Genomic DNA, 23,838 nt, shown 5'->3' with positions numbered 1-23,838 from the left:
AGAACCTTTGTTACACCACACTAGAATCACAGTATGGAAACACAAAATACCAAGGACGTCCAAAAAACTTCAATCTAAGGCCAGTTTGAGACATTCTTACTTGGCAACCATGGCTGGACTAGAAATCAGTGGCCCCAGTCTGTGGTCTGAAAAGGAATGTTGCTCCAGTACCCGATAATAACTCGCACTTACCACTTCCTTAATTCTCTCATACTCACTCTCCTTGACTTGACCTTCTTCTGCTTTTCGTTCCTTCTAGTTTCTCACTGCCTCTCTCCATGTGGGTTTCCAGAATTTCTCACACCAAAAGGTCTGACACAGTATACTACCTCCTTCCCACCGGGCACAGAAAGGGTGATCTGATATCTGAACATTTAATGTCTGAATGTTTCCATTTTTGTGTACATGTTTCCCCAAATGAGGATTTAAAATGTAAAATTAGACCATAGGTGGTTTAGAATCTCCATAGTGGCAGAATATATTAAATGGCACTAGGCTACATAGACACCCCACTGTTCCAAAGTTTAACTTAAAGAATTGTAAGAACCACGTTGTACCTTAACAAGCTTCAGAAGGTGATACAGATCCTCCACTTCATCCCCTTCCTGTGGGGTGTACGTTCTCCCTATATCCAGGCTGCTACCCTGGAGAGAAGCACGATAAAGAGGCAGACCCATAGCTTCTGCGTAGAGATCCAGTGCCTGATGTCCCACTGTCTGATACATGTAACTGTCTAACTCATCCCCTGCAGAGACAAATGTCACCATTATTTGAAATATTAAAAAAAAGGCACCTTCAGCATCATAAAAAGTAAGGTATTATATGAGCACACAGTTTAAACTCTTACGTAGTATTCCACAGACACAGGAAAGGCCATGCAAACATAAATCTTAAGCCCCACGCCCTTCATTTTCCTAGCCATTAACAGGGCTTGTATACCACTTATTCTTAACAGCAATCCAATGTATGAAATAATAAACAACATAAAACTGAAAAGGAAAGTCCATCCAAAATAACAAATTACAAGGTTATCCACTAATGTGATAATTCAAATTTAAATGTGATTCCCCAGTGAAAAATGTGCATTTCATAGATATAGAATTTTTTTTAATTCCAGTTTCAATCCCGGAGGTTTCAGAGAATTGGCTCTGTCTATGGGGGATCTCTGTCTCGTGGGTTTCTCCATAGATCTCAATGTTGTATTTTCACACATGTTCTGAAGAGGACCTGCCAAGAACAAGATGGTCGTGCCCAAGAGGGCCAGGTTCGGGCAAGTAAATCTCACCTTTACCTGCCCCTCTCTTCTGGCGGCAATGTCACAGGCGGGGGTCTTTTCAATTTCGGCAAAGTACCCAGGTTGTGACAGTGACGCTTTAAAGCTAAAGTAGTTGAACTCAAAAGTGCAGTTTGCTTACAGAATCTTCCTCCTTTGGCTATTTTGGTCTTAAAAGGTTACTCCAAGCACCATGACCACTTCAGTGATCTGATGTTGTCATGGTACATGGAGTCTGTATGAATATTGTTTAGCAATGAAATGATGCAGACAGAGAGCTTAGACCCTTTGCTGCAGGAGGTGTGTCACAAACTTACCTGTACCTGGTGCCCGTGCCGCTCCCCTCCTCGGGCTACGTGGGCAGAAGGCACCGCGTGGCCGCATTACTTCAGTACTCAGGCCGCGCGGTCCGAACGCTCAACGTGGCTGAACAGTCTGAATAGGATTGTACTCACCTTCAGTCCTACAAAAAGCTTCCTCTGAGGGTTTGCGGACTGAACTGAAGACCCTATAGATAAAAGTTATTGCCATGACGTCACACCCTTACAGGGGCCGTGTTATCTAGGAGGCCCCATGCTATTTGGGGTCGCAGAGAGTACGTGGACCATTAGGAACTCCTTTGAACCTATTTAAGACCTGTTCTAGCCCTTACTCATTGCCCTATTTTGGTTTCTGTCCCGATACACGTTAGGGTTAGCAGTAAGTCTCTCTTGCTATATTCCTGTTATTGACCTCGGCTTGTTTTTTACTAGTGATTTCAGATATCCTGACTTGGCTTTATATTTGACTTGTTATTTCAGGTATCCTGACCAGGCTTTGTACTTGACTTGTGATTTCTGGTATCCTAACTCGGCTACATATTTGACTTGTGATTTCCTGGTATCATGACCCGGCTTTGTATATACTCTGTGTATTTCTGTATTCCTGACCTTGTTTCTCGCTATATTAATATGTTAAGTCCGGCCATCAAAGGCTCGGTAATACACCTTTTGTGGGTTTCCACTCTTCTTGTGTGTTGGGGTATGACTCGTGTGACAAGGTGTAACTTCTACCTCTGGTGGTATTATTACAACGTCATTATATAACCTGGAACAAAACTTCTGGCTGGCTAATGTCAGTTCTGTGCATATTTTTATTGAAGAAGTTGCATTCATTCAAAATGATTGGCTGTTTGGATAGGCATCCAACTTTTGCAGAAGTGCACGTTACCGGCCATGGGGGACCCTTGGCAATGTGCCCAGATAAGAGGGCAAACCGTTACAGTATTCCTGATATTATAACCTCTACAGTGCGCTATAGCGGTTATAATGCTTTGATCAATTCTTTGAATTTGAAATTCACTATCAATTCATCTCGAAATCTCATTTTAGTGAATAACAACACTGTTAGTTCCAATATTTATATATTTCATAACAAATCCACCATAGACTCACAGCTTCATTACCTGCACTTTCGGGGGGTTTCAGATTAGCAAGAGCAACAATTTCATGACCTGCTGCAACACACTCCATCATATTGTAGCAACTGTCTTTCCCACCACTAGAAAAAACAAACATGGTCATTGGGGCAGCAATCGCATGTAATATTTACATCTGAAACCATGTCAGTAGTGTGATTAAATGTAATATTCATGTAAGGTGCATATCCGCACTCGTACGGCCAACTCACGCTTGCAGGACTTTTCGCGGGCGGCTCCCTCCCTATGGAATAGCCTGCCTACCGCCATCAGACTCTCCCCTAGTCTTGCATCTTTTAAGAAGTGCCTTAAAACCCATCTCTTTAGGAAAGCTTATGGCCTCCAAGACTAACCAATACCTCACATACCTGTCTCTTGCCCTCTCCTAAAGGGCAGTCCACCTTATTTGATTGCAAATTCCTGTCCTAATGTGTTTTACACCCCACCTCCTATAGAATGTAAGCTCGATCGAGCAGGGTCCTGTTCAACCTATTGTTTCCTGTAAGTTTATTTGTAATTGTGTTATGGGCAAATGCAAATATTACAAGTTTTAGAATGAAATGTTGTATTTCTTAAACTGTGTACTTTGTCTTTAAGAGATATTGCAAACTGACAAGGTGTTAGAAATGGAACATATTGTTTTTCATAGATGTTTCTTTAAGCAATAACCTCAGTGCATAATATGTTTGCGCCATTTTGTCCCAGACGAATTACAATAACAATAACGCATAAACAAGTTTCAAGGCTATACTACGACTCTTTCAGTACACAATATACTGTGGTAACCCCAAGTTAATGGAACTTCCCCAAATCCGGGAATCTCCCACGACTGTGCACTTACGTCTTAGTATAAACAACAGATAAGCAATTCAGACTTTAAGATGCCATCTTGAACTAAGTCAGGAAAATTTCCATGACGTATACACCCTTTAGTTATGGCCTTGTATCTTTGCCAAATTAAGGGAGGTCCTAAATTGATTTAAAGTAGACAAGTTACTTTTTCATATATGAACTATGGTGACTCTAAAATGACGACACTTAAGGTATAAATAGGTGTACTTTTAAAATGTTAAGAAACAGAGGAGAGACTTGGAGACAGACGCTGCTCCATCTTAAAATGACTGAGAGGCTGACATGATGACATGTTCAGAAGGGTATGTTAACCTACTAATGATATTTGCAAGCATTTAATTTCATCTTATAAACTCTGCTATAATGGATTTTATATGTCTATATTTATATTTTTATATAATAAATATCTAAAAGACAAAACTATTGCTTCCAAGACAATCCTTATTTTATATTGTATTCTCAATTATTTACATATGTTAAATAGAGGATCTCTTACTAACTATATAACATTATGGCTAAGATATCTGTATGGTTAGCCCTGCTAAGTTCTATGCTTTAAGACATTATAGAGGTAAATAAGGGCACCGCCCACGGTTACAATTGGCGACCACGAAGGGACTTGTACTTGGAAGCGTTAAATAAAAAATAATAAATACCTAGGTAACCTCTTATACGTAAGAGAAGACACAATACTTTGTCATGGCACAAGTCTTGAAATATCAAGAATCTATTGAGCTATTTGCAGCCCAGACTCAGAGAGAGATCTTCATCAATAGAGATGATTTTAATGTGAACTTGTACAAGGCACTTTAAGTTCGGGTGACAGGTACATTGTAATTAGCATACAATGCTGAAATTGTGGATCTTAATATCATAAGAGAGCAAATATACATATTTGGTAAACTCCCTGATATGCCTAATACAAAAGCATGTTCCATTAGTTCCAGGACAGTGGATTGCAGACAGAGGGATATGTTCTCTTTGTAGCTGCGTAGTATGCATGCGCAGGAAAAAGATTAATGCAAAATGTTGTCAAAAGAAAAGTGATAAGACAGAGAGCGATGAAATTTGAAGTCTAATTCCAAGAATGCAAAGAAAATTGCATTATGGCTTAATGAACTTTTAATTATTGAATTACTGCGTTCTGGATTCTAATGTCCACTATATATGAAAAGTTTCATAAAACAGTGATAATTTCCATATTGTCAGTTACGCTAGCTGTTGATTGAAAATCAGGAATTATAACAGCATAACTATTATTGGAGTCTGGAGTTTCCAGCCAAGGTTGCAGAGATAGAGACATGTAAACATTCCAAGGAATTGAGAAGTCGTTGGTTTATATTCCAAATTATGAACAACATTATTACATACAGCCATAAAGAGAAAGACATGGCTTTTAATACATTCAGTGCAGTACAATGCAGTACACTGCAGCATATATTTTATATAATATATGCTAACTAGCTCATATTTGTTCCTAAACAGAGTTGAAATTATACTACCCTCCTAGAAAAAATGCAACCGGTGGTTATACATCCTTTGCTTCCCTAAATGCTCTGCAAAAATAAATATTTATGAAATGATTAAAAATAATATATATGTAAGATAAATCAGGGCAAAATAAAATTGTAACTACACAGGATCTCTGATAACTTTTAAACTGAACTTATTAAAGGCTTATTTAAATAAAATGTTAAATACATTTACAGCTTTAAATGTGACCAAAAGATACTAAATGATGTGTTAAGCAGCCAGCCCAATTCACTAGAATAGCATAAGTATTCTACTATTTAAAGTGCACAATTCCTGCACATAATGACTTTGCTTACTCAGGTACAGTCTTTAGTCTATTGCAATGGCAGGATTAAAATCCACCAATTTTAAAAGGGAAAGCTTACTTAAATAAGTGGTACTATCCCACTGTACCTGTATTGCTAGCAGTAAGGAAATTAGAACAATGATATTGTACTACTGACTCTAATCAGATCAGACACATGTAATCTCAGTGAATTCTATAAACTAGGTTTTCATAACACATAAAATAAAATAAATACACCAATGTTGTTTATAAATAAATGTATATAGACTAGGTAATAAGAGCATTTACATGCATTCAGCAGCCTGCTCCCTCAGAGCCAGAAACAGATTTAAAAAAAATAAAATAAATAAAAAGTAGGTTTTAAAAAGTCCACAGTCAACCACACATGATGGGGGAAATAATTGCTTCTTTAACCCCTTAAGGACCAAACCTCTGGAATAAAAGGGAATCATGACATGTCACACATGCCATGTGTCCTTAAGGGGTTAAAAGCTATATGCTGCCACAATTATGTATATAAATACAGATTAGGGCACAGCGTAGAAATAAAAATACAGTTTCAAATCTCATATATGGGGATTCAGTTCCACCACATATTGGTGTATCTTACACTAATTCCAGTGGTAGATAGTGCTAATACTGAAGGAGGCTAATTTTAATAATATGTTGTAAGAGCATTGTGAATATATATACTGCAAAATTAATGTGATATTGCAAAGCCAGCAATATTCTAAACAGACATTAAAAATTAAGAAAAAAAGAAAAATCATAATGCATAAAGAATAATGCAGTGTCAATTAAAGTGATAATGCTCTGATATAGTAAATCCCATTGCATATCACATATCTGCTATATGAAAAGTATAATTAAAGTGACTTTACTGTCCAAAGCCCCCTCACATCTATTTTATAGAATCTATACTTTTCTGTGGTCACCTCCAAAGGGGCCTCTGAAACTGGGGGGCTGAGGAGGGGTGCTCATCCTAAGAGGAAACAGATTTCACACTTAAAATAAAATAAAATAAAATAAAAAATATAATAATAGAAGAGGTATTGTGGGAACATCCAGAACATGCATTTTGTATATAAACTTAATTTGCAGATATTTATGCCTTAAAGACATATAAAGGATATTTCATTAAATATGCAGGTATCTTTAAAAATTAAGCAATGTTAAAAATAAATAAATAATAATAAATATATATATATATTTACCACAATATAAACAGTTTTGTTAAACAGATTTAAGTACAAGTACTTATGTCAAGAAATATACAGAATACATTTACAACAGGCAAGTTTAGCATAAATGCAAAGTTGTTGTTTTTGGGGGATTTATTATTGCCCAAGAAATCTCTGAACATATTCAGAATTTTTGACAGCAGCAAGTAAGACAGCAGATTGCAATGGACACCATTACAATATTGCTTTACCGATTGAGGTCAGAGCTTTAAAGAATAAATAAATATTCTATGGCCCGCTAGACCACTGGCTTTTAATGAACTGTTTGCACAACACTTATAACATAGTTTGTTATACTGCACATTATAGCTGTGACATAATATACAGGGTAAAAATACTATTTCACTGTTTAATAGACTTACCCAGTATTTAAAGACGACATGTTTCTTGCAAAGTCATCGGGACTTTGAGGGAGTTTCTAACTATGTTTAATTAAATAATTAATTTACTAAAGAAAAGAAAAAAGGTTTTGTTTTTTTCCCCTGCAAGTGAATATTCAGCGCAAGGTCATTTTGTGTTCACAGACTATTCGGATTTTAAAAAAGCTGTTCTTTATCTCACACTACGAACGGCCTTGTAATTCCTATCCACACTAAAAGTTGGCTTTTAAATGTTATTGTTTTAACTTTAATATTTCATAGTTAATACAGAGGATAAAGTAATTTAGAGAAAGTATATTGAAAGTATATTAATTGATAGGATTTAATTTATCTATTTTGGTCCACTATTCACTGATCTCGAGTCTCAGTCTGGTGTTCAAACAGTTTTTCTTACGATACGTCGTGTGTTTATATCCACAACTGCATGTTGCTTTGTGGAAACAAATTGAAAGCCTGGCATTGTAATACGTGTATGGACATGCTTATAACAAAGCATGGGCCCTCTCCTCATATAGTTGGTCATTACCAGGCACTTTGATGCAATGTGTCTACCAACACTTTTCTGTGGTCACTGGATCACATCGCATACCCTATCTCTCAGTCATGATGCAGAGTTTATGCTTGCAAGGATATCCAGACCTTATCCACCTGGTATCCACGTAAATACTCCTATCGTTTAGAGGGGTTAATTACATAATAACCATTGAAGGTAATATGTTGGTTGTTCTTCCTATAGAGGAAAGATAGACTTGCCCAAAAGCTTTTTCATGGCTAGGACAAGCTCTTATAGAGAGAGGTAATCTACTACTAACTCCTGAAAAGGAATATTGATGGTCCAATATGGGATATACTGTAATTCATGTGTTTAGTAATCATAAGCATTTGCTTATTGCCACATTACTGATGTACTGTTTATTGAAATATTAATATCTAACGTACTTTTTGAATTACTATACATTGGAAGTTTGCCAACATCTCATGGTTATAATTATGTTTTTGTATGTGTTGATGCATGTACCAGGTTTACTTGGATATATCCTGTGTGAAGTGCAACCTCTGATGCCACGTTTTCTAGTCTCACTTCCTTAGTATGCATTTGATAATCCCAGGACCATCCATTTGGATGGTGGTCCTGCAGTTACTGCAAAGGAAACCTAAAACTGGGCAACCACATTTGGGTTACTTTGGGATTTCAGTGCCCCAACCACCCCCAAAGTAGTGGGGTTGTGGTCTGGGAAAATGCTGAGGTTAAATGATTATTAACCAAGTTACTAGTTGCTTGCCCCACACAGTGGTATCTATTTATTCCCATGGTACAGATGAGCATTCACAACATACCTGATGATACAAATGGTGAGACACCATATGAAATGTTACATGTTTATCACTGACAAACATATTTCTGCACCAGGGAGAGCTTAGAACCATTGGTTCTATAAGAGAAATTTAGGGAATTTTTTTTTCCAGCCCACCTCACCATGCACCACCACCTATTTCCTACTGTTGGCCAGCTTGTCCTGGAGAGGGTGACTGCGAGAACTTTTACTACAGAGAACAATCAGAGCCAACAGAGAACAGTGAGTTTTTATATTTTACAACCTGCTAAATACTTCCAAGATGTTCACAGAACCACTGACTGACACAGTGAATGCTGTTAAAGATGACAAGATAAAACAAATAGAGGACGACAGAAAAGTCACCAGAATCATAGCCACGTAACAGACTGAATCGTGATCTGACATCTGAACCTGCAAATGTGAAGGAGAAGGATGAACAGACAGATTCCAGTGAACATGGAATGTATGAAAAATGAATCATCAACATCATTATAAGAAAGACTGGAGAAAACAGACTGAACCTGAATTATCTTATACAGTAAGAAAGAAATGCAAAGATATAAGCAAAAGGATGCTAGAAAATTGGTTATGGTGTCTCCTTCTTACAATCTGCAGCATTATCATAACATCAACCCTAGCTGTCGTTTTAAAACTGCATTGGGATTATGTTAACAAGCAGGAAGCACCTTAACTGAATTGGACTGCACACTATACAAGTTATTTGATCGTGAGGACTACCTCCAAGAACCTTCTCAAAAGGAGAGACACAGCTCACAGTGAAATGAATACACTGGTATTTCACAAGGAACCTACTGAGATCATTCCAAAAACCGATTATACATGAGAGAGATATGATTGGACTATTTCAAATCCTAATAATGGACTCAACGATGATGGCAAAGCATGCTGAAAACAGAAAAAGATGCTTGTGAAAGACTTTGGATGCACCTATGAAGGTGATGTAAGAAAAGACTATGCAATATAGTTTATCATTGAATGACTACCGCAAACAGCCTTCTTATGCTGAAAAGAAGTGCTATGTTAATTCTGGACATTGCTATTATCCAGACAGAAGATGACCGGAAAAAGAAATAAAGGCTGATAATTGTCAACACCCAGCTGTTTCTCAAGATGGAACATGGTACTGAGAAAACCTGATTGACTATCAAAGCGCCTCACAGTACAAGACACAGATTGTTGCCTACAACTCAGAAAACGTGGTTAATAGGAAGGAGCAGAAGAAGAGGAATATAGATTTCGTACTGGAGTGAAAACCATGCTGGAACAATATTCTGTAACAATGAACTTTACAATGACTTTTGGTGGCATATGAATTTGAATTCGGAAGAAACATATCAATTAACGAAAGAAACCTTGATGCAATTAATAAATAATAACAACACAGGCCTACTAAGAGCAGATGCCCTGCCAACAGAATGGAATATAAAAGGCCAGCAAAATCTTTCAGAAACCTGACATCATGGGACACTTGTACTAAAGCACGATTTGCAGCTTTTCTTAAACTCTACATATTATTTACATACTTGCAAAGCAAAGAACTCCTGTAAACATAAACACAGAGACATTGATACAACAAGGAATCTGTCATGGTTCTGTTGCAGATGTGATCTACCGATGTACTCCTTGCTCTTTTGGTATAACTATACCAATCAAAACGTCAAACGACAAAGGATTTTTGCTATATTCTGGACTTCCAGGAATGTGGTGCATGGACAGAAAAATTATAATTACTAAAGCAATCATGCTATTTGTTTCCCTGTATCAGAAATGTGTCAGTGACAACGTGTAATATAATACAGATACTATAATTAATGGTATAAAATAAACACATAATGTGTTAATTACAAAGGTGGATAGACTTTGTGAATATCTGAAACGCAATTGAAAATTATTGCTAAAATGCCAAATGCAGCTGCAGTATGGCCTACAAACAAATATATTAGATAAAGTATAAGAGCATAACAGCTAATTACCCAGATAAATAATTAAATCATGATAGTTAAAGATCATATGATTACAATAACAACTGCAATAACGTTTAAACTTTAGAAGAAAATGTGAACTGTTCTTATTAAATCAGAAACTACTCGTTATCCGTATAAGTTTGCAGAGTGGTATAATTAATATAAGTGAAGTACTTCAACAGTTAAAACTTAACTGAAAGACAGGCAGAAACTTTACTTCAACTATCATAAAGTTTATTTATAATGAAAAAATATTCATTCTGCCAGAGCCAAGGCCAGTCAATGGAAAGTCAGAGTATTATGGATTAACCCGTCCAGGTGATATACATGATGATTTTGGAAATTGATCATTTAGGTCACCAATTGCAAACTGGTGAAAAGATGTCAAAGATATAAATTCAACATCCATACCACTCTATGTATATATATTAAAATACACGTAATGAAATATTTTATCGGTTTTTCAAATACCAAGAAAATTTTATTTGGTTTGTGATGGTTAAAGGTACATAACGCCACCTATACAAAGGTACAGTTAAAATATAAATACCTTCAATATTGTATCTAAGTGCTTTCTTAACTCACTTTTAGAAATAATACAAAATCCAAATCATCTTAAGTTACACCCAACAGCCGCTGGTAAATATATTTAAAAAATTAAGATTCTCATTGTTAAGCATCCAATCTTACGAACGTGACTTTCCACAATGGCTGTCAGATCTTGGTAAAAAAAATAAAAATAAAATTCAATATTTGGGTGTTTCTGGTATTTTAAGCCACTAATAACTATAGTTATTATATTTACTAATTGTAACTTAGGGAATAGGTTGTCTTCTACCTAACAGGACCAAGAAAGATAATTAACGTCATATTTCCAATTAGCAACTATTCTAAATATATTGAGAGATTTTGAATCAAAGAGTTTTTTAACATTTAAAGAGAATGTAATTTTACATACCATTGTGAACAAAGGCGGTAAATACGTTGCTGCTTCGAATTATCCTTATATCTCTAAATCATATACAAGGGTGTTTATCTTTAAAACAAAACACTAGAAAGATTAACTATGTTACTATTTCATCTATCATTATTATACAAAGTATAACAAATGTAAAGATTTTTCCACAGATTTTACCTGTTAACATTTTTAGCACAACAGCACCTGATGTCATTGAGGTGTCTATCACTAAGATGTAACAAAGATTCCAATACAGCAAAAAGAGGCGTTCTTGAGAATCCACTTCGATTGCTGTATCAACATAACATTTACTATAATGGGATCCATGCCACTTAAGACAATGTCTTGGAAATGCTGTCAATTAATTTATTCCGTAAAAGAATATCGGAGAGTATCCAATCTATACACATCATAATCGGTGTAAAGATATTTCATGAAAAAACAAAACAAAAAAAGCAAAGACAAAGACAAATACCAACACCATCACCACGGTGATAACAGATGATGCCGATTCAATATCTGCAACCAATTCTAGCCAAATATTTGGAAAGCTGGACTCTACAACCTATACTCTACAACAAATACCCGGGTATTCTACAAACACAACCTCCAGCAATGTATCTAAGGAATGTAAACTTCTACAGACCTTTAAAGACTTTGGATTACAAATACAATTACTACTTTTAACTTTGGATTACAATTCGTATCCGGATCCATCCAAGAATATCTTACTCTGGAACTTTGTGTTCTTTTCAATTCTTTCCTAGACAAAAGCTTTGCTCATTTTAATCAACCACCTTTACAGGAAAAGATCACACTACGGATATTTTACTGTTACAACAATGATCAAAAATGCTGGGAGCACAAAAAACCTAAAGACTGTTGGAGAACTTTGGTTCACTAATTTAAGGAAGAAATGCTCTACAATGCCCACAGTTTAATGGAGAGGGTGTTATGGGCAAATGCAAATATTACAAGTTTTAGAATGAAATGTTGTATTTCTTAAACTGTGTACTTTGTCTTTAAGAGATATTGCAAACTGACAAGGTGTTAGAAATGGAACATATTGTTTTTCATAGATGTTTCTTTAAGCAATAACCTCAGTGCATAATATGTTTGCGCCATTTTGTCCCAGACGAATTACAATAACAATAACGCATAAACAAGTTTCAAGGCTATACTACGACTCTTTCAGTACACAATATACTGTGGTAACCCCAAGTTAATGGAACTTCCCCAAATCCGGGAATCTCCCACGACTGTGCACTTACGTCTTAGTATAAACAACAGATAAGCAATTCAGACTTTAAGATGCCATCTTGAACTAAGTCAGGAAAATTTCCATGACGTATACACCCTTTAGTTATGGCCTTGTATCTTTGCCAAATTAAGGGAGGTCCTAAATTGATTTAAAGTAGACAAGTTACTTTTTCATATATGAACTATGGTGACTCTAAAATGACGACACTTAAGGTATAAATAGGTGTACTTTTAAAATGTTAAGAAACAGAGGAGAGACTTGGAGACAGACGCTGCTCCATCTTAAAATGACTGAGAGGCTGACATGATGACATGTTCAGAAGGGTATGTTAACCTACTAATGATATTTGCAAGCATTTAATTTCATCTTATAAACTCTGCTATAATGGATTTTATATGTCTATATTTATATTTTTATATAATAAATATCTAAAAGACAAAACTATTGCTTCCAAGACAATCCTTATTTTATATTGTATTCTCAATTATTTACATATGTTAAATAGAGGATCTCTTACTAACTATATAACATTATGGCTAAGATATCTGTATGGTTAGCCCTGCTAAGTTCTATGCTTTAAGACATTATAGAGGTAAATAAGGGCACCGCCCACGGTTACAATTGTCCTATTTATAGTTAAATCCCCTCTCATAATATTGTAAAGCGCTACGGAATCTGTTGGCGCTATATAAATTGCAATAATAATAATAATATCACTCCATTGGTAGATTGTAATTCTGTTGTCAATAGCAACTTCCTAAAAATAACAATTCTACAAAATGTCATATTTTGGGGTGATAATCCAATGCATTGTCACATTCTAGTAGTATTTTACTACACCGGCATATTTACAAGCAGTCACTATATATAGGACAATTTCATATTCTTTTTATTTTTATTTTACAATGTAAACCAGAACACATGTCACTTCTACTACTTTTTCCAACAAATCACAGCATGCACATCCAGCCAAGGCTGCAATCCTTGAAGTGTATAAGTTCAGGAATGCAAAGAAAATATCAAATTATGTCTAAGAGCTAAATTACAGGCTGAATTAGTTGTGTTTTTTTTGCAATTTGAATAGCTCCACCTGGTCCCAAACATTGGAAGGGCAGGGATCCATGATATTTTCATGGATATATTCTGGTTAGGACAATATTACTAATACTACATCACCCTGCTGTCAATCACCTTATTAAAGCAACAACCCTCATGCTGTCACTAGGTATTTGAATCCCGTACGCTCCTGGTAGAAGCCAACCCGGAAGAAGCTGCACGTGTTTGTCAGCGCATGCGCAGAGCCGTGCAGTGCGAGGACCCCGCCACAGAGGCTGTCCAGGGAACTGCCTGCCAAAAACGAGCGAGTGTAAGAGGTTACCACGGCAACGCTATGATACTATGTGTGGTGCTGGACCTAAGGGAGCACTGCAGCACCAAATGGTCAGATCACCTGGGATAGGTTTTACCCCCTTCCTGGCCAAGGGAAGCAAGAGGGGCGGCGAATGAATGTATATATTATTGTATTATATATATATATATATATATATATATATATAATATTTTTTTATAATGCCCCTAAAACTCCCATGCCCTTACTTCTGCTTCTACCCCCCAATGCACCCACCCCTAACCCTCTGCACCCACTACTTTCCCTATCCCACCCTGTGCACCCACTACTGTCACTATCCCATCCCATGCACCCACTACTATAATTCCCACCCTGTGCACCCACTACTGTCAGTATCCCACCCTGTGCACCCACTACTGTCACTATCCCATCCCATGCACCCACTACTGTCACTATCCCACCCTGTGCACCCACTACTGTCAGTATCCCACCCTGTGCACCCACTACTGTTACTATCCCATCCCTTGCACCCACTACTGGCACAATCCCACCCCATGCACCCACTACTGTCACAATCCCATCCCATGCACCCACTACTGTCACAATCCCATCCCATGCACCAACTACTTTCCCTATCCCATCACCTGCTCCCACTACTGTCACTATCCCATCACCTGCACCCACTACTGTCACCATCCCATCACCTGCACCCACTACTTTCCCTATTTCACCCCGTGCACCCACTACTGTCACTATCCCATCACCTGCACCCACTACTGTCACTATCCCATCACCTGCACCCACTACTTTCCCTATTTCACCCCGTGCACCCACTACTGTCATTATCCCATCCCATGCACCCACTACGGTCACTATTCCACCCCGTGCACCTACTACTGTTACTATCCCATCCCATGCACCCACTACTTTCCCTATTCCATCCCATGCACCCACTACTGTCACTATTCCACCCCGTGCACCCACTACTGTCACTATCCCATCACTACTTTCCATATTCCACCCCATGCACCCACTACTGTCACTATCCCACCCTGTGCACCCACTACTGTCACTATCCCATCACCTGCACCCACTACTTTCCCTATCCCATCACCTGCACCCACTACTTTCCCTATTTCACCCTGTGCACCCACTACTGTCACTATCCCATCCCAAGCACCCACTAGTGTCACTATCCCATCACGTGCACCCACTACTTTCGCTATTCCACCCCGTACACCCACTACTGTCACTATCCCATCCCATACACCCACTACTGTCACTATCCCATCACCTGCATGCACTACTTTCCCTATTCCACCCTGTGCACCCACTACTGTCACTATCCTATCACCTGCACCCACTACTTTCCCTATCCCATCCCATGCACCCACTACTGTCACTATCCCATCACCTGCATCCACTACTGTCACTATCCCATCACCTGCACCCACTACTTTCCCTTATTCCAGCCTGTGCACCCACTACTGTCACTATCCCATCCCATGCACCCACTACTGTCACTATTCCACCCCGTGCACCTACTACTGTCACTATCCCATCCCATGCACCCACTACTTTCCCTATTCCACCCCGTGAACCCACTACGGTCACTATCCCATCACCTGCACCCACTACTTTCCCTATTCCACCCCATGCACCCACTACTGTCACTATCCCACCCTGTGCACCCACTACTGCCACTATCCCATCACCTGCACCCACTACTTTCCCTGTTCCACCCCATGCACCCACTACTGTCACTATCCCATCCCATGCACCCACTACTGTCACTATCCCATCACCTGCGCCCACTACTTTCCCTATTCCAGCCCGTGCACCCACTACTGTCACTATCCCATCACCTGCACCCACTACTTTCCCTATTCCACCCTGTGCACCCACTACTGTCACTATCCCATCACCTGCACCCACTACATTCTTTATTCCACCCTTTGCACCCACTATTGTCACTATCCCATCACCTGCACCTACTACAATCCCTATTCCAGCCCGTGCACCCACTACTGTCACTATCCCATCACCTGCACCCACTACTTTCCCAGTTCCACCCCATGCACCCACTACTGTCACTATCCCATCACCTGCACCGACTAATTTCCCTATTCCACCCTGTGCACCCACTAGTTTCCCTTTTCCACCCCATGCACCCACTACTGTTCCTATTCCAGCCCGTGCACCCACTACTGTCAGTATCCGATTACCCACACCTACTACGTTCCATAATCCAGCCCGTGCGCCAACTACTGTCACTATCCCATCACCTGCACCCATTACTTTCCCTGTTCCACCCCGTGCACCCACTACTGCTCCTATCTGCCCTGTGCACTCACTACTGCCCCTATTCCACCCCATGCGCCCACTACTGTCCCTATCCCACCCTGTGCACCCACTAATGCTCCTATCTGCCCTGTACACTCACTACTGTCTCTATCCCACCCCATGCACCCACTACTGCTCCTAACCACCCTGTGTATCAAAAACTGTCCCTATCCCAGCCTGTGCTCCCACTATAGTCCCTATCCTTCCCTGTACACCCACTACTACTCCTATCCACCCTGTGCACCCATTACTGCCCCTATCCCACCCAATACATCCACTACTGTGCCTATCCCACCCTGTTGTCAGGATCGGGACAGGGATCCAACACGCAGAGTACAAAGAGTGGAAAGGTACGTATACCGGGCCTTAGAATGGCCGGACTAACGTACCGAGAGTAATAGAGAATAGTCAGAGACAAGCCGAGGTCGAGGGAACGAGAAGACAGATAAGCGAGAGACAAGCCGGGTCAAGGGATAACAGAGAAGCAGGGTAGTACAACAAGCCGAGTCAAAACCAAATAGAGCAAACTAGAATACCAGAGCACTGAGTGACTAGACAAGCTAGAACCACGACAGGGCAATGAGCTGAAGTGAGAAGTAAGCTTAAATACCCTGGCTCTGGATGGTAATCACGCCTCTGACAAGTACCGATTGGATATCGGACACTTGAGTGACAGGTCGCTCGTGATAGCGTCATGACGTCACGTATTGAGCGTCCCGCTAGAAAAGGACGTGGATTCCTCGCGGCCGGTGTTTAAGTGACTGGATGAACCGCGAGGAACGAAGGAAACAGCTCGCCTGGACGGGCAAACCACCAAGTCTCTACCTCCCTTAGAGGTAGAGGCCTCAGGTACCCTGACAGTACCCCCCCTCTCAGATACGCCCACCGGGCGGAAGGAACCGGGGCGAGATGGGAAGCGGAGGTGAAATGCTCTGCGAAGGCGAGAAGCATGAACGTCCTCCTGAGGTACCCAACTCCTCTCCTCAGGACCATATCTCCTCCAGTTGACCAGATATTGCAATTTTCCCCTTGAAATTCTGGAATCAATGATGGAGCTGACCTCGTACTCCTCCCGACCCTCCACCAGAACAGGACGAGGCGAGGAGACCTTAGAGGAGAATTTGTTGCAAATAAGAGGTTTCAACAAGGAGACATGAAAAGAGTTAGGAATGCGTAAGGCAGGTGGCAGAGCAAGGCGATACGCAACCGGATTGATACGAGTGAGAACCCTGTAAGGGCCTATGTAGCGAGGAGCAAATTTCATAGATGGAACTTTTAGGCGAATATTCTTAGTACTCAACCATACCCTATCCCCAGGAACAAAAACAGAAGCCGCTCTTCTATGCTTGTCAGCGTGTTTCTTGAACAACGAAGAACTATGTAACAGAATTTGCCGAGTCTGATCCCATAATTTCTTCAGGTTGGCGACATGATCATCAACCGACGGTATCCCCTGAGAAGAGGAAACCGAAGGAAAAATCGAAGGATGAAAGCCATAGTTCATGAAGAAAGGGCTAGAGCGAGTTGAATCACAAACAAGGTTATTGTGTGCGAACTCCGCCCAAGGAATCAGACCGACCCAATCGTCCTGGTGTTCGGAAACAAAGCAACGCAGATACTGTTCGATCTTTTGATTGGTACGTTCAGCAGCTCCGTTAGACTGAGGGTGATAGGCAGAGGAGAAGTTCAATTTGATACCCATTTGAGAACAAAAGGATCTCCAGAAACGTGAGACAAATTGAGAACCTCTATCAGAAACAATCTCCGAAGGAATCCCATGTAGGCGAAAAACCTCTCTCGCAAAAATCTCCGCCAATTCAGGAGAAGTCGGAAGTTTAGGTAATGGCACGAAATGGGCCATCTTAGTAAATCTATCCACCACCGTGAGAATAACAGTCTGTCTCTTGGAAGCAGGTAAATCAACGATAAAGTCTATGGACAAACAGGACCAAGGTTTCTCAGGAATGTCCAAGGGGTGTAACAGGCCACATGGAGATGCATGAGGTAGTTTAGTCTTGGCACAAGTCTCACAAGCTGCGACGAACTCCTCAATATCTTTTCGAAGTGAAGGCCACCAGAAATCCTTGGATATCAGAGAGTATGTCTTGCGAATACTAGGATGACCAGCTATTTTACTTTCGTGAAAACATTGTAAGAGCTCCAGTTGAAGTTCAGGAGGAACAAAGTTTCTTCCCTCAGGAGTGTCTCCGGGAGCTAGATGTTGTGAGTTCAAGATCTGGTCAAGTAGCGGAGAATGAATTTTAAGACTGGTATTAGCAATAATATTGCATTTGGGTACAATGGAGGACAAAAGTGGTTCAACTGAAGCAGAAGGCTCAAATTGGCGAGATAGCGCATCGGCTTTAGAATTCTTTGAGCCAGGTCTGTAAGTCAGAACGTAATTGAAATGGGTAAGAAACAACGACCAACGAGCCTGCCTGGAGGACAAACGCTTGGCCTCTCCGATATAAGACAAATTTTTGTGGTCTGTTAGAATGGTAACAGGATGTAAAGTACCTTCCAATAAATGTCTCCACTCTTTCAAAGCCTTGATAACCGCTAGTAATTCTCTGTCACCAATGTCATATCTGCTCTCAGTACCGGACAATTTTTTAGAGAAAAATCCACATGGATGTAATGGTTTATCAACACCCAACCTTTGAGATAGGACAGCACCTAAACCAGTCTCTGATGCATCTACCTCAAGTAGAAAAGGCAGGGAAGTGTCGGGGTGAACTAAAATTGGAGCGGAAGCGAAAAGCTCCTTGAGAGTTTTGAACGCAAGAAGAGCTTCAGTAGTCCAATTCTTAGTATCAGCCCCCTGTTTGGTCATATTAGTGATAGGTGCGATAATGGAAGAATAGCCCTTAATAAAGCGCCTATAATAATTAGAAAAACCAATAAATCTCTGTACGGCTTTAAGACCTTTGGGTAAAGGCCACTCTAGAATGGACTGGAGTTTATCCGGATCCATCTTAAATCCCTCCCCAGAGATCACATAGCCGAGAAAGGTTACCTGGGTTTGATCAAAGCTACATTTCTCCAACTTGCAGTACAAGCCATGCTGGAGAAGCTTGTGCAAAACCCTCCTGACTTGCTTGTGATGAGTCTCAATCTCACTAGAATGTATAAGTATATCATCTAGGTATACAATGACGCAATCTTGCTGAAATTCCCTAAGAACCTCATTTATCAGATCTTGGAATACAGCTGGTGCATTGCATAACCCAAAAGGCATAACCGTATATTCATAGTGGCCATAGCGAGTATTGAATGCCGTCATCCACTCATGTCCCTGCTGGATTCTCACCAAGTTATATGCCCCTCTGAGGTCTAACTTGGTGAAAATTGTAGAGCCCTTCAAACGATCGAAGAGTTCGGTGATCAAGGGAATCGGGTAGGCATTTTTAATGGTTATCTTATTTAGGCCTCGATAATCAATACAAGGTCTCAAAGAACCATCCTTCTTTTTAACAAAAAAAAATCCAGCCCCGGCAGGGGAGGAGGACCTCCTAATGAATCCCTTGTCTAAATTTTCGTGAATATACTCCTCTAGAACTGAGTTCTCTTTCGTAGATAATGGGTATACATGACCTCTGGGGGGCATGGTACCAGGGAGTAGGTTAATTTTGCAATCAAAGGACCTGTGTGGGGGTAAGGTATCGGCTTTCTTTTTGTCAAATACTGCCTTTAAATCTAGATACTGAGGCGGAATTTGTGTCTCTGTAGGATTGTCAGAGTTAGCCGATGTGTTGGTTAATCCGAGAGGTGAGACCTTCCGCAAGCATTTTTCTTGACAATTCTGTCCCCACGAAACTATCTCCCCTGACTCCCAATTAATAATAGGGTTATGTCTCCTCAACCAGGAGTACCCCAGGACTATGGGAATAGACGGAGAAGAAATGAGCAGTAAGGATATGTCCTCTCTATGTAGGATGCCAACAGTTAAGTTAATCGGTATGGTCTCATGGAAAATAACAGGCTCAAGTAACGGTCTACCATCGATGGCCTCAACAGCCAGTGGTATCTCTTTTAACTGGGATGGAATAGCATGCTTGGCAGCAAAACCCTGATCTATAAAGCTCTCAGCAGCTCCAGAATCGATTAGTGCCATAGTCTTAACTACTCCCTTTTCCCACTTTAAAGAAACGGGTAACAGAAGCCTGAGCTCTTTGTAGTTGTGAATAGAGGACAAAGTAGAAACACCCAAGGCCTGTCCTCTAGAGAAACTTAGGTGCGAGCGTTTCCCGAACGATTGGGACAATTTAGGCGTAAATGACCTCTGACTCCACAATACATACATAAACCCTCCCTTCTCCTGTACTGTCTCTCCCTCTCTGTGAGATGAGTACTGCCTATCTGCATAGGTTCAGGAATACGTAAGTCCTCGAACTCAGAATTTTGAAAGGTAGGCGCTAGTTTAAAGGAGGGTCTACGGGTCCTATCTCGAGTGTTCTGCCTCTCTCTTAAGCGTTCATCAATACGAGATATAAAAGAAATTAAATCCTCCAAATTCTCAGGGAGTTCTCTAGTAGCGACCTCGTCAAGAATTACATCTGATAACCCATTCAGAAACACATCTATATAAGCCTGTTCGTTCCACTTAACTTCTGCCGCCAAGGACCTGAACTCTAGTGCATAATCCACAAGTGTTCGATTGTCCTGTCTAAGGCGCAACAGTAATCTAGCTGCATTGACCTTTCTACCAGGAGGGTCAAAAGTTCTTCTAAACGCAGCTACAAAGGCATTATAATTATAGACTAGTGGATTATCATTCTCCCATAAAGGATTGGCCCATCTCAGAGCTTTCTCAATGAGTAAAGTAATAACAAATCCAACCTTCGCTCTATCTGTAGGATAAGAGCGGGGTTGTAATTCGAAATGGATGCTAATCTGGTTCAGAAAGCCACGACACTTCTCCGGTGACCCTCCATAACGTACTGGTGGGGTAATACGGGAAGAAGCACCTACAGTGGCTACCTCTAGACCTGAGACTGCAGGAGAAATAGAAGGAGTACGTGTCTCCTCAGGTGGAATACTAGCACGAGACAAAAGTGCCTGTAGTGCCAAAGCCATCTGATCCATCCTATGCTCCATGGCGTCAAACCTGGGATCCGAAGAACCAAGCTGACTGTTTGTACCTGCAGGATCCATTGGCCCTGTCGTAATGTCAGGATCGGGACAGGGATCCAACACGCAGAGTACAAAGAGTGGAAAGGTACGTATACCGGGCCTTAGAATGGCCGGACTAACGTACCGAGAGTAATAGAGAATAGTCAGAGACAAGCCGAGGTCGAGGGAACGAGAAGACAGATAAGCGAGAGACAAGCCGGGTCAAGGGATAACAGAGAAGCAGGGTAGTACAACAAGCCGAGTCAAAACCAAATAGAGCAAACTAGAATACCAGAGCACTGAGTGACTAGACAAGCTAGAACCACGACAGGGCAATGAGCTGAAGTGAGAAGTAAGCTTAAATACCCTGGCTCTGGATGGTAATCACGCCTCTGACAAGTACCGATTGGATATCGGACACTTGAGTGACAGGTCGCTCGTGATAGCGTCATGACGTCACGTATTGAGCGTCCCGCTAGAAAAGGACGTGGATTCCTCGCGGCCGGTGTTTAAGTGACTGGATGAACCGCGAGGAACGAAGGAAACAGCTCGCCTGGACGGGCAAACCACCAAGTCTCTACCTCCCTTAGAGGTAGAGGCCTCAGGTACCCTGACACCTGTGCACCCACTATTACTCCAATCTGACCCTTGCACCCACCACTGTTCCTATCCCGGCCCGTGCACCAACAACTGTTGCTAGCCCGCCCGATACACACACATCTGTCCCTATCCCGCCCCATGCACCAGCACCCCACCACCTGCACCCATTACATTTCCTATTTCAGCCCGTGCACCCACTACTGTCACTATCCCATCACCTGCAACCACTATTTTCCCTATTCCAGCCCGTGCACCCACTACTGTCACTATCCCATCACCTGCATCCACTACTGTCACTATCCCATCACCTGCACCCATTACTTTCCCTATTCCAGCCCGTGCACCCACTGTCACTATCCCATCACCTGCACCTACTACGTTCCCTATTGCAGCCCGTGCGCCCACTACTGTCACTATCCCATCACCTGCACCCACTACTTTCCCTGTTCCACCCCATGCACCCACTACTGTCACTATCCCATCCCATGCACCCACTACTGTCACTATCCCATCACCTGCACCCACTACTTTACCTATTCCACCCTGTGCACCCACTACTGTCACTATCCCATCACCTGCACCCACTATTTTCCCTATTCCAGCCCGTGCACCCACTACTGTCACTATCCCATCACCTGCACCCACTACTTTCCCTATTCTACCCTGTGCACCCACTACTGTCACTATCCCACCACCTGCACCCACTACATTCCCTATTCCACCCTTTGCACCCACTATTATCACTATCCCATCACCTGCACCTACTACGTTCCCTATTCCAGCCCGTGCACCCACTACTGTCACTATCCCATCACTACTGTTCCTATTCCAGCCCGTGCACCCACTACTGTCACTATCCGATTACCTACACCTACTACGTTCCATAATTCAGCCTGTGCGCCCACTACTGTCACTATCCCATCACCTGCACCCATTACTTTCCCTGTTCCACCCCGTGCACCCACTACTGCTCCTATCTGCCCTGTGCACTCACTACTGCCCCTATTTCACCCCATGCGCCCACTACTGTCCTTATCCCACCCTGTGCACCCACTAATGCTCCTATCTGCCCTGTACACTCACTACTGTCTCTATCCCACCCCATGCACCCACTACTGCTCCTAACCACCCTGTGCACCAAAAACTGTCCCTATCCCAGCCTGTGCACCCACTATTGTTCCTATCCTGCCCTGTACACCCACTACTACTCCTATCCACCCCATGCACCCATTACTGCCCCTATCCCACCCAATGCACCCACTACTGTGCCTATCCCACCCTGTGCACCCACTACTACTCCAATCTGCCCCTTGCACCCACCACTGTTCCTATCCCGCCCCGTGCACCAACAACTGTTGCTAGCCCGCCAGATACACCCACATATGTCCCTATCCCGCCCCATGCACCAGCAACTGTTGCCAGCCCGCCCCATACACCCACATCAGTCCCCCTCCCCCCCCCCGTAATTTGAATCTGTATCTCCTTTTGTCAATTCTGAATATTTTTAAGTTGTCTACTGAAGTGATGGAAACTGAAAATCTTTAAATAAAAATATTTTTGTTTGTGCTTGGTATATAAAAAATAAAAGTAAGACAAAAACTAAAGACTTGGCTCCAAGTATTCAAGCAGGGAGTGTTTAAAATGTAACACTCTAGTAGATCAGGGGTCCCCAAAAGGTAGATCCCCACATTTTTTCAAACTACAGCTTCCATGATGCTTTGCATTCCTTTATATACTTTATATACTATTCACTATAAGAGTTAAAGCATTTTTCCAGGTCAGCTATTTTTGTCTCCCTTTTTTCATTCATATTTAACTTGGGGAAATTCTAAATTCAGCAAATAGCTCTGTTAAAGGGACTCTCCAGGCAGCC

At 41.2% G+C, this 23,838-nt stretch overlaps 1 protein-coding gene across 1 annotated transcript in view; it reads right to left on the bottom strand.

The window, feature by feature from the left end:
• Window positions 1-13,829, bottom strand: part of DPH6 (diphthamine biosynthesis 6) — a 54,602-nt gene extending 40,773 nt beyond the window's left edge. The window contains exons 1-3 of the mRNA XM_063439523.1: window positions 13,754-13,829; window positions 2,718-2,812; window positions 558-745 (exon numbers count right to left, since the gene is read on the bottom strand). Coding sequence (XP_063295593.1) covers window positions 558-745; window positions 2,718-2,812; window positions 13,754-13,776 — 306 coding nt within the window. The 5' untranslated portion in view covers window positions 13,777-13,829. The remainder of the gene's footprint in view (window positions 1-557; window positions 746-2,717; window positions 2,813-13,753) is intronic.
• Between the last annotated feature and the right edge of the window lie 10,009 nt (window positions 13,830-23,838).

Source organism: Pelobates fuscus, chromosome 13 (genome assembly GCF_036172605.1).
Source record: "Pelobates fuscus isolate aPelFus1 chromosome 13, aPelFus1.pri, whole genome shotgun sequence".
NCBI classification, from domain to species: Eukaryota; Metazoa; Chordata; class Amphibia; order Anura; family Pelobatidae; genus Pelobates; species Pelobates fuscus.
The sequence above is the reverse complement of the archived record's forward strand: the minus strand, read 5'-3'. Positions and strand labels throughout refer to the sequence as shown.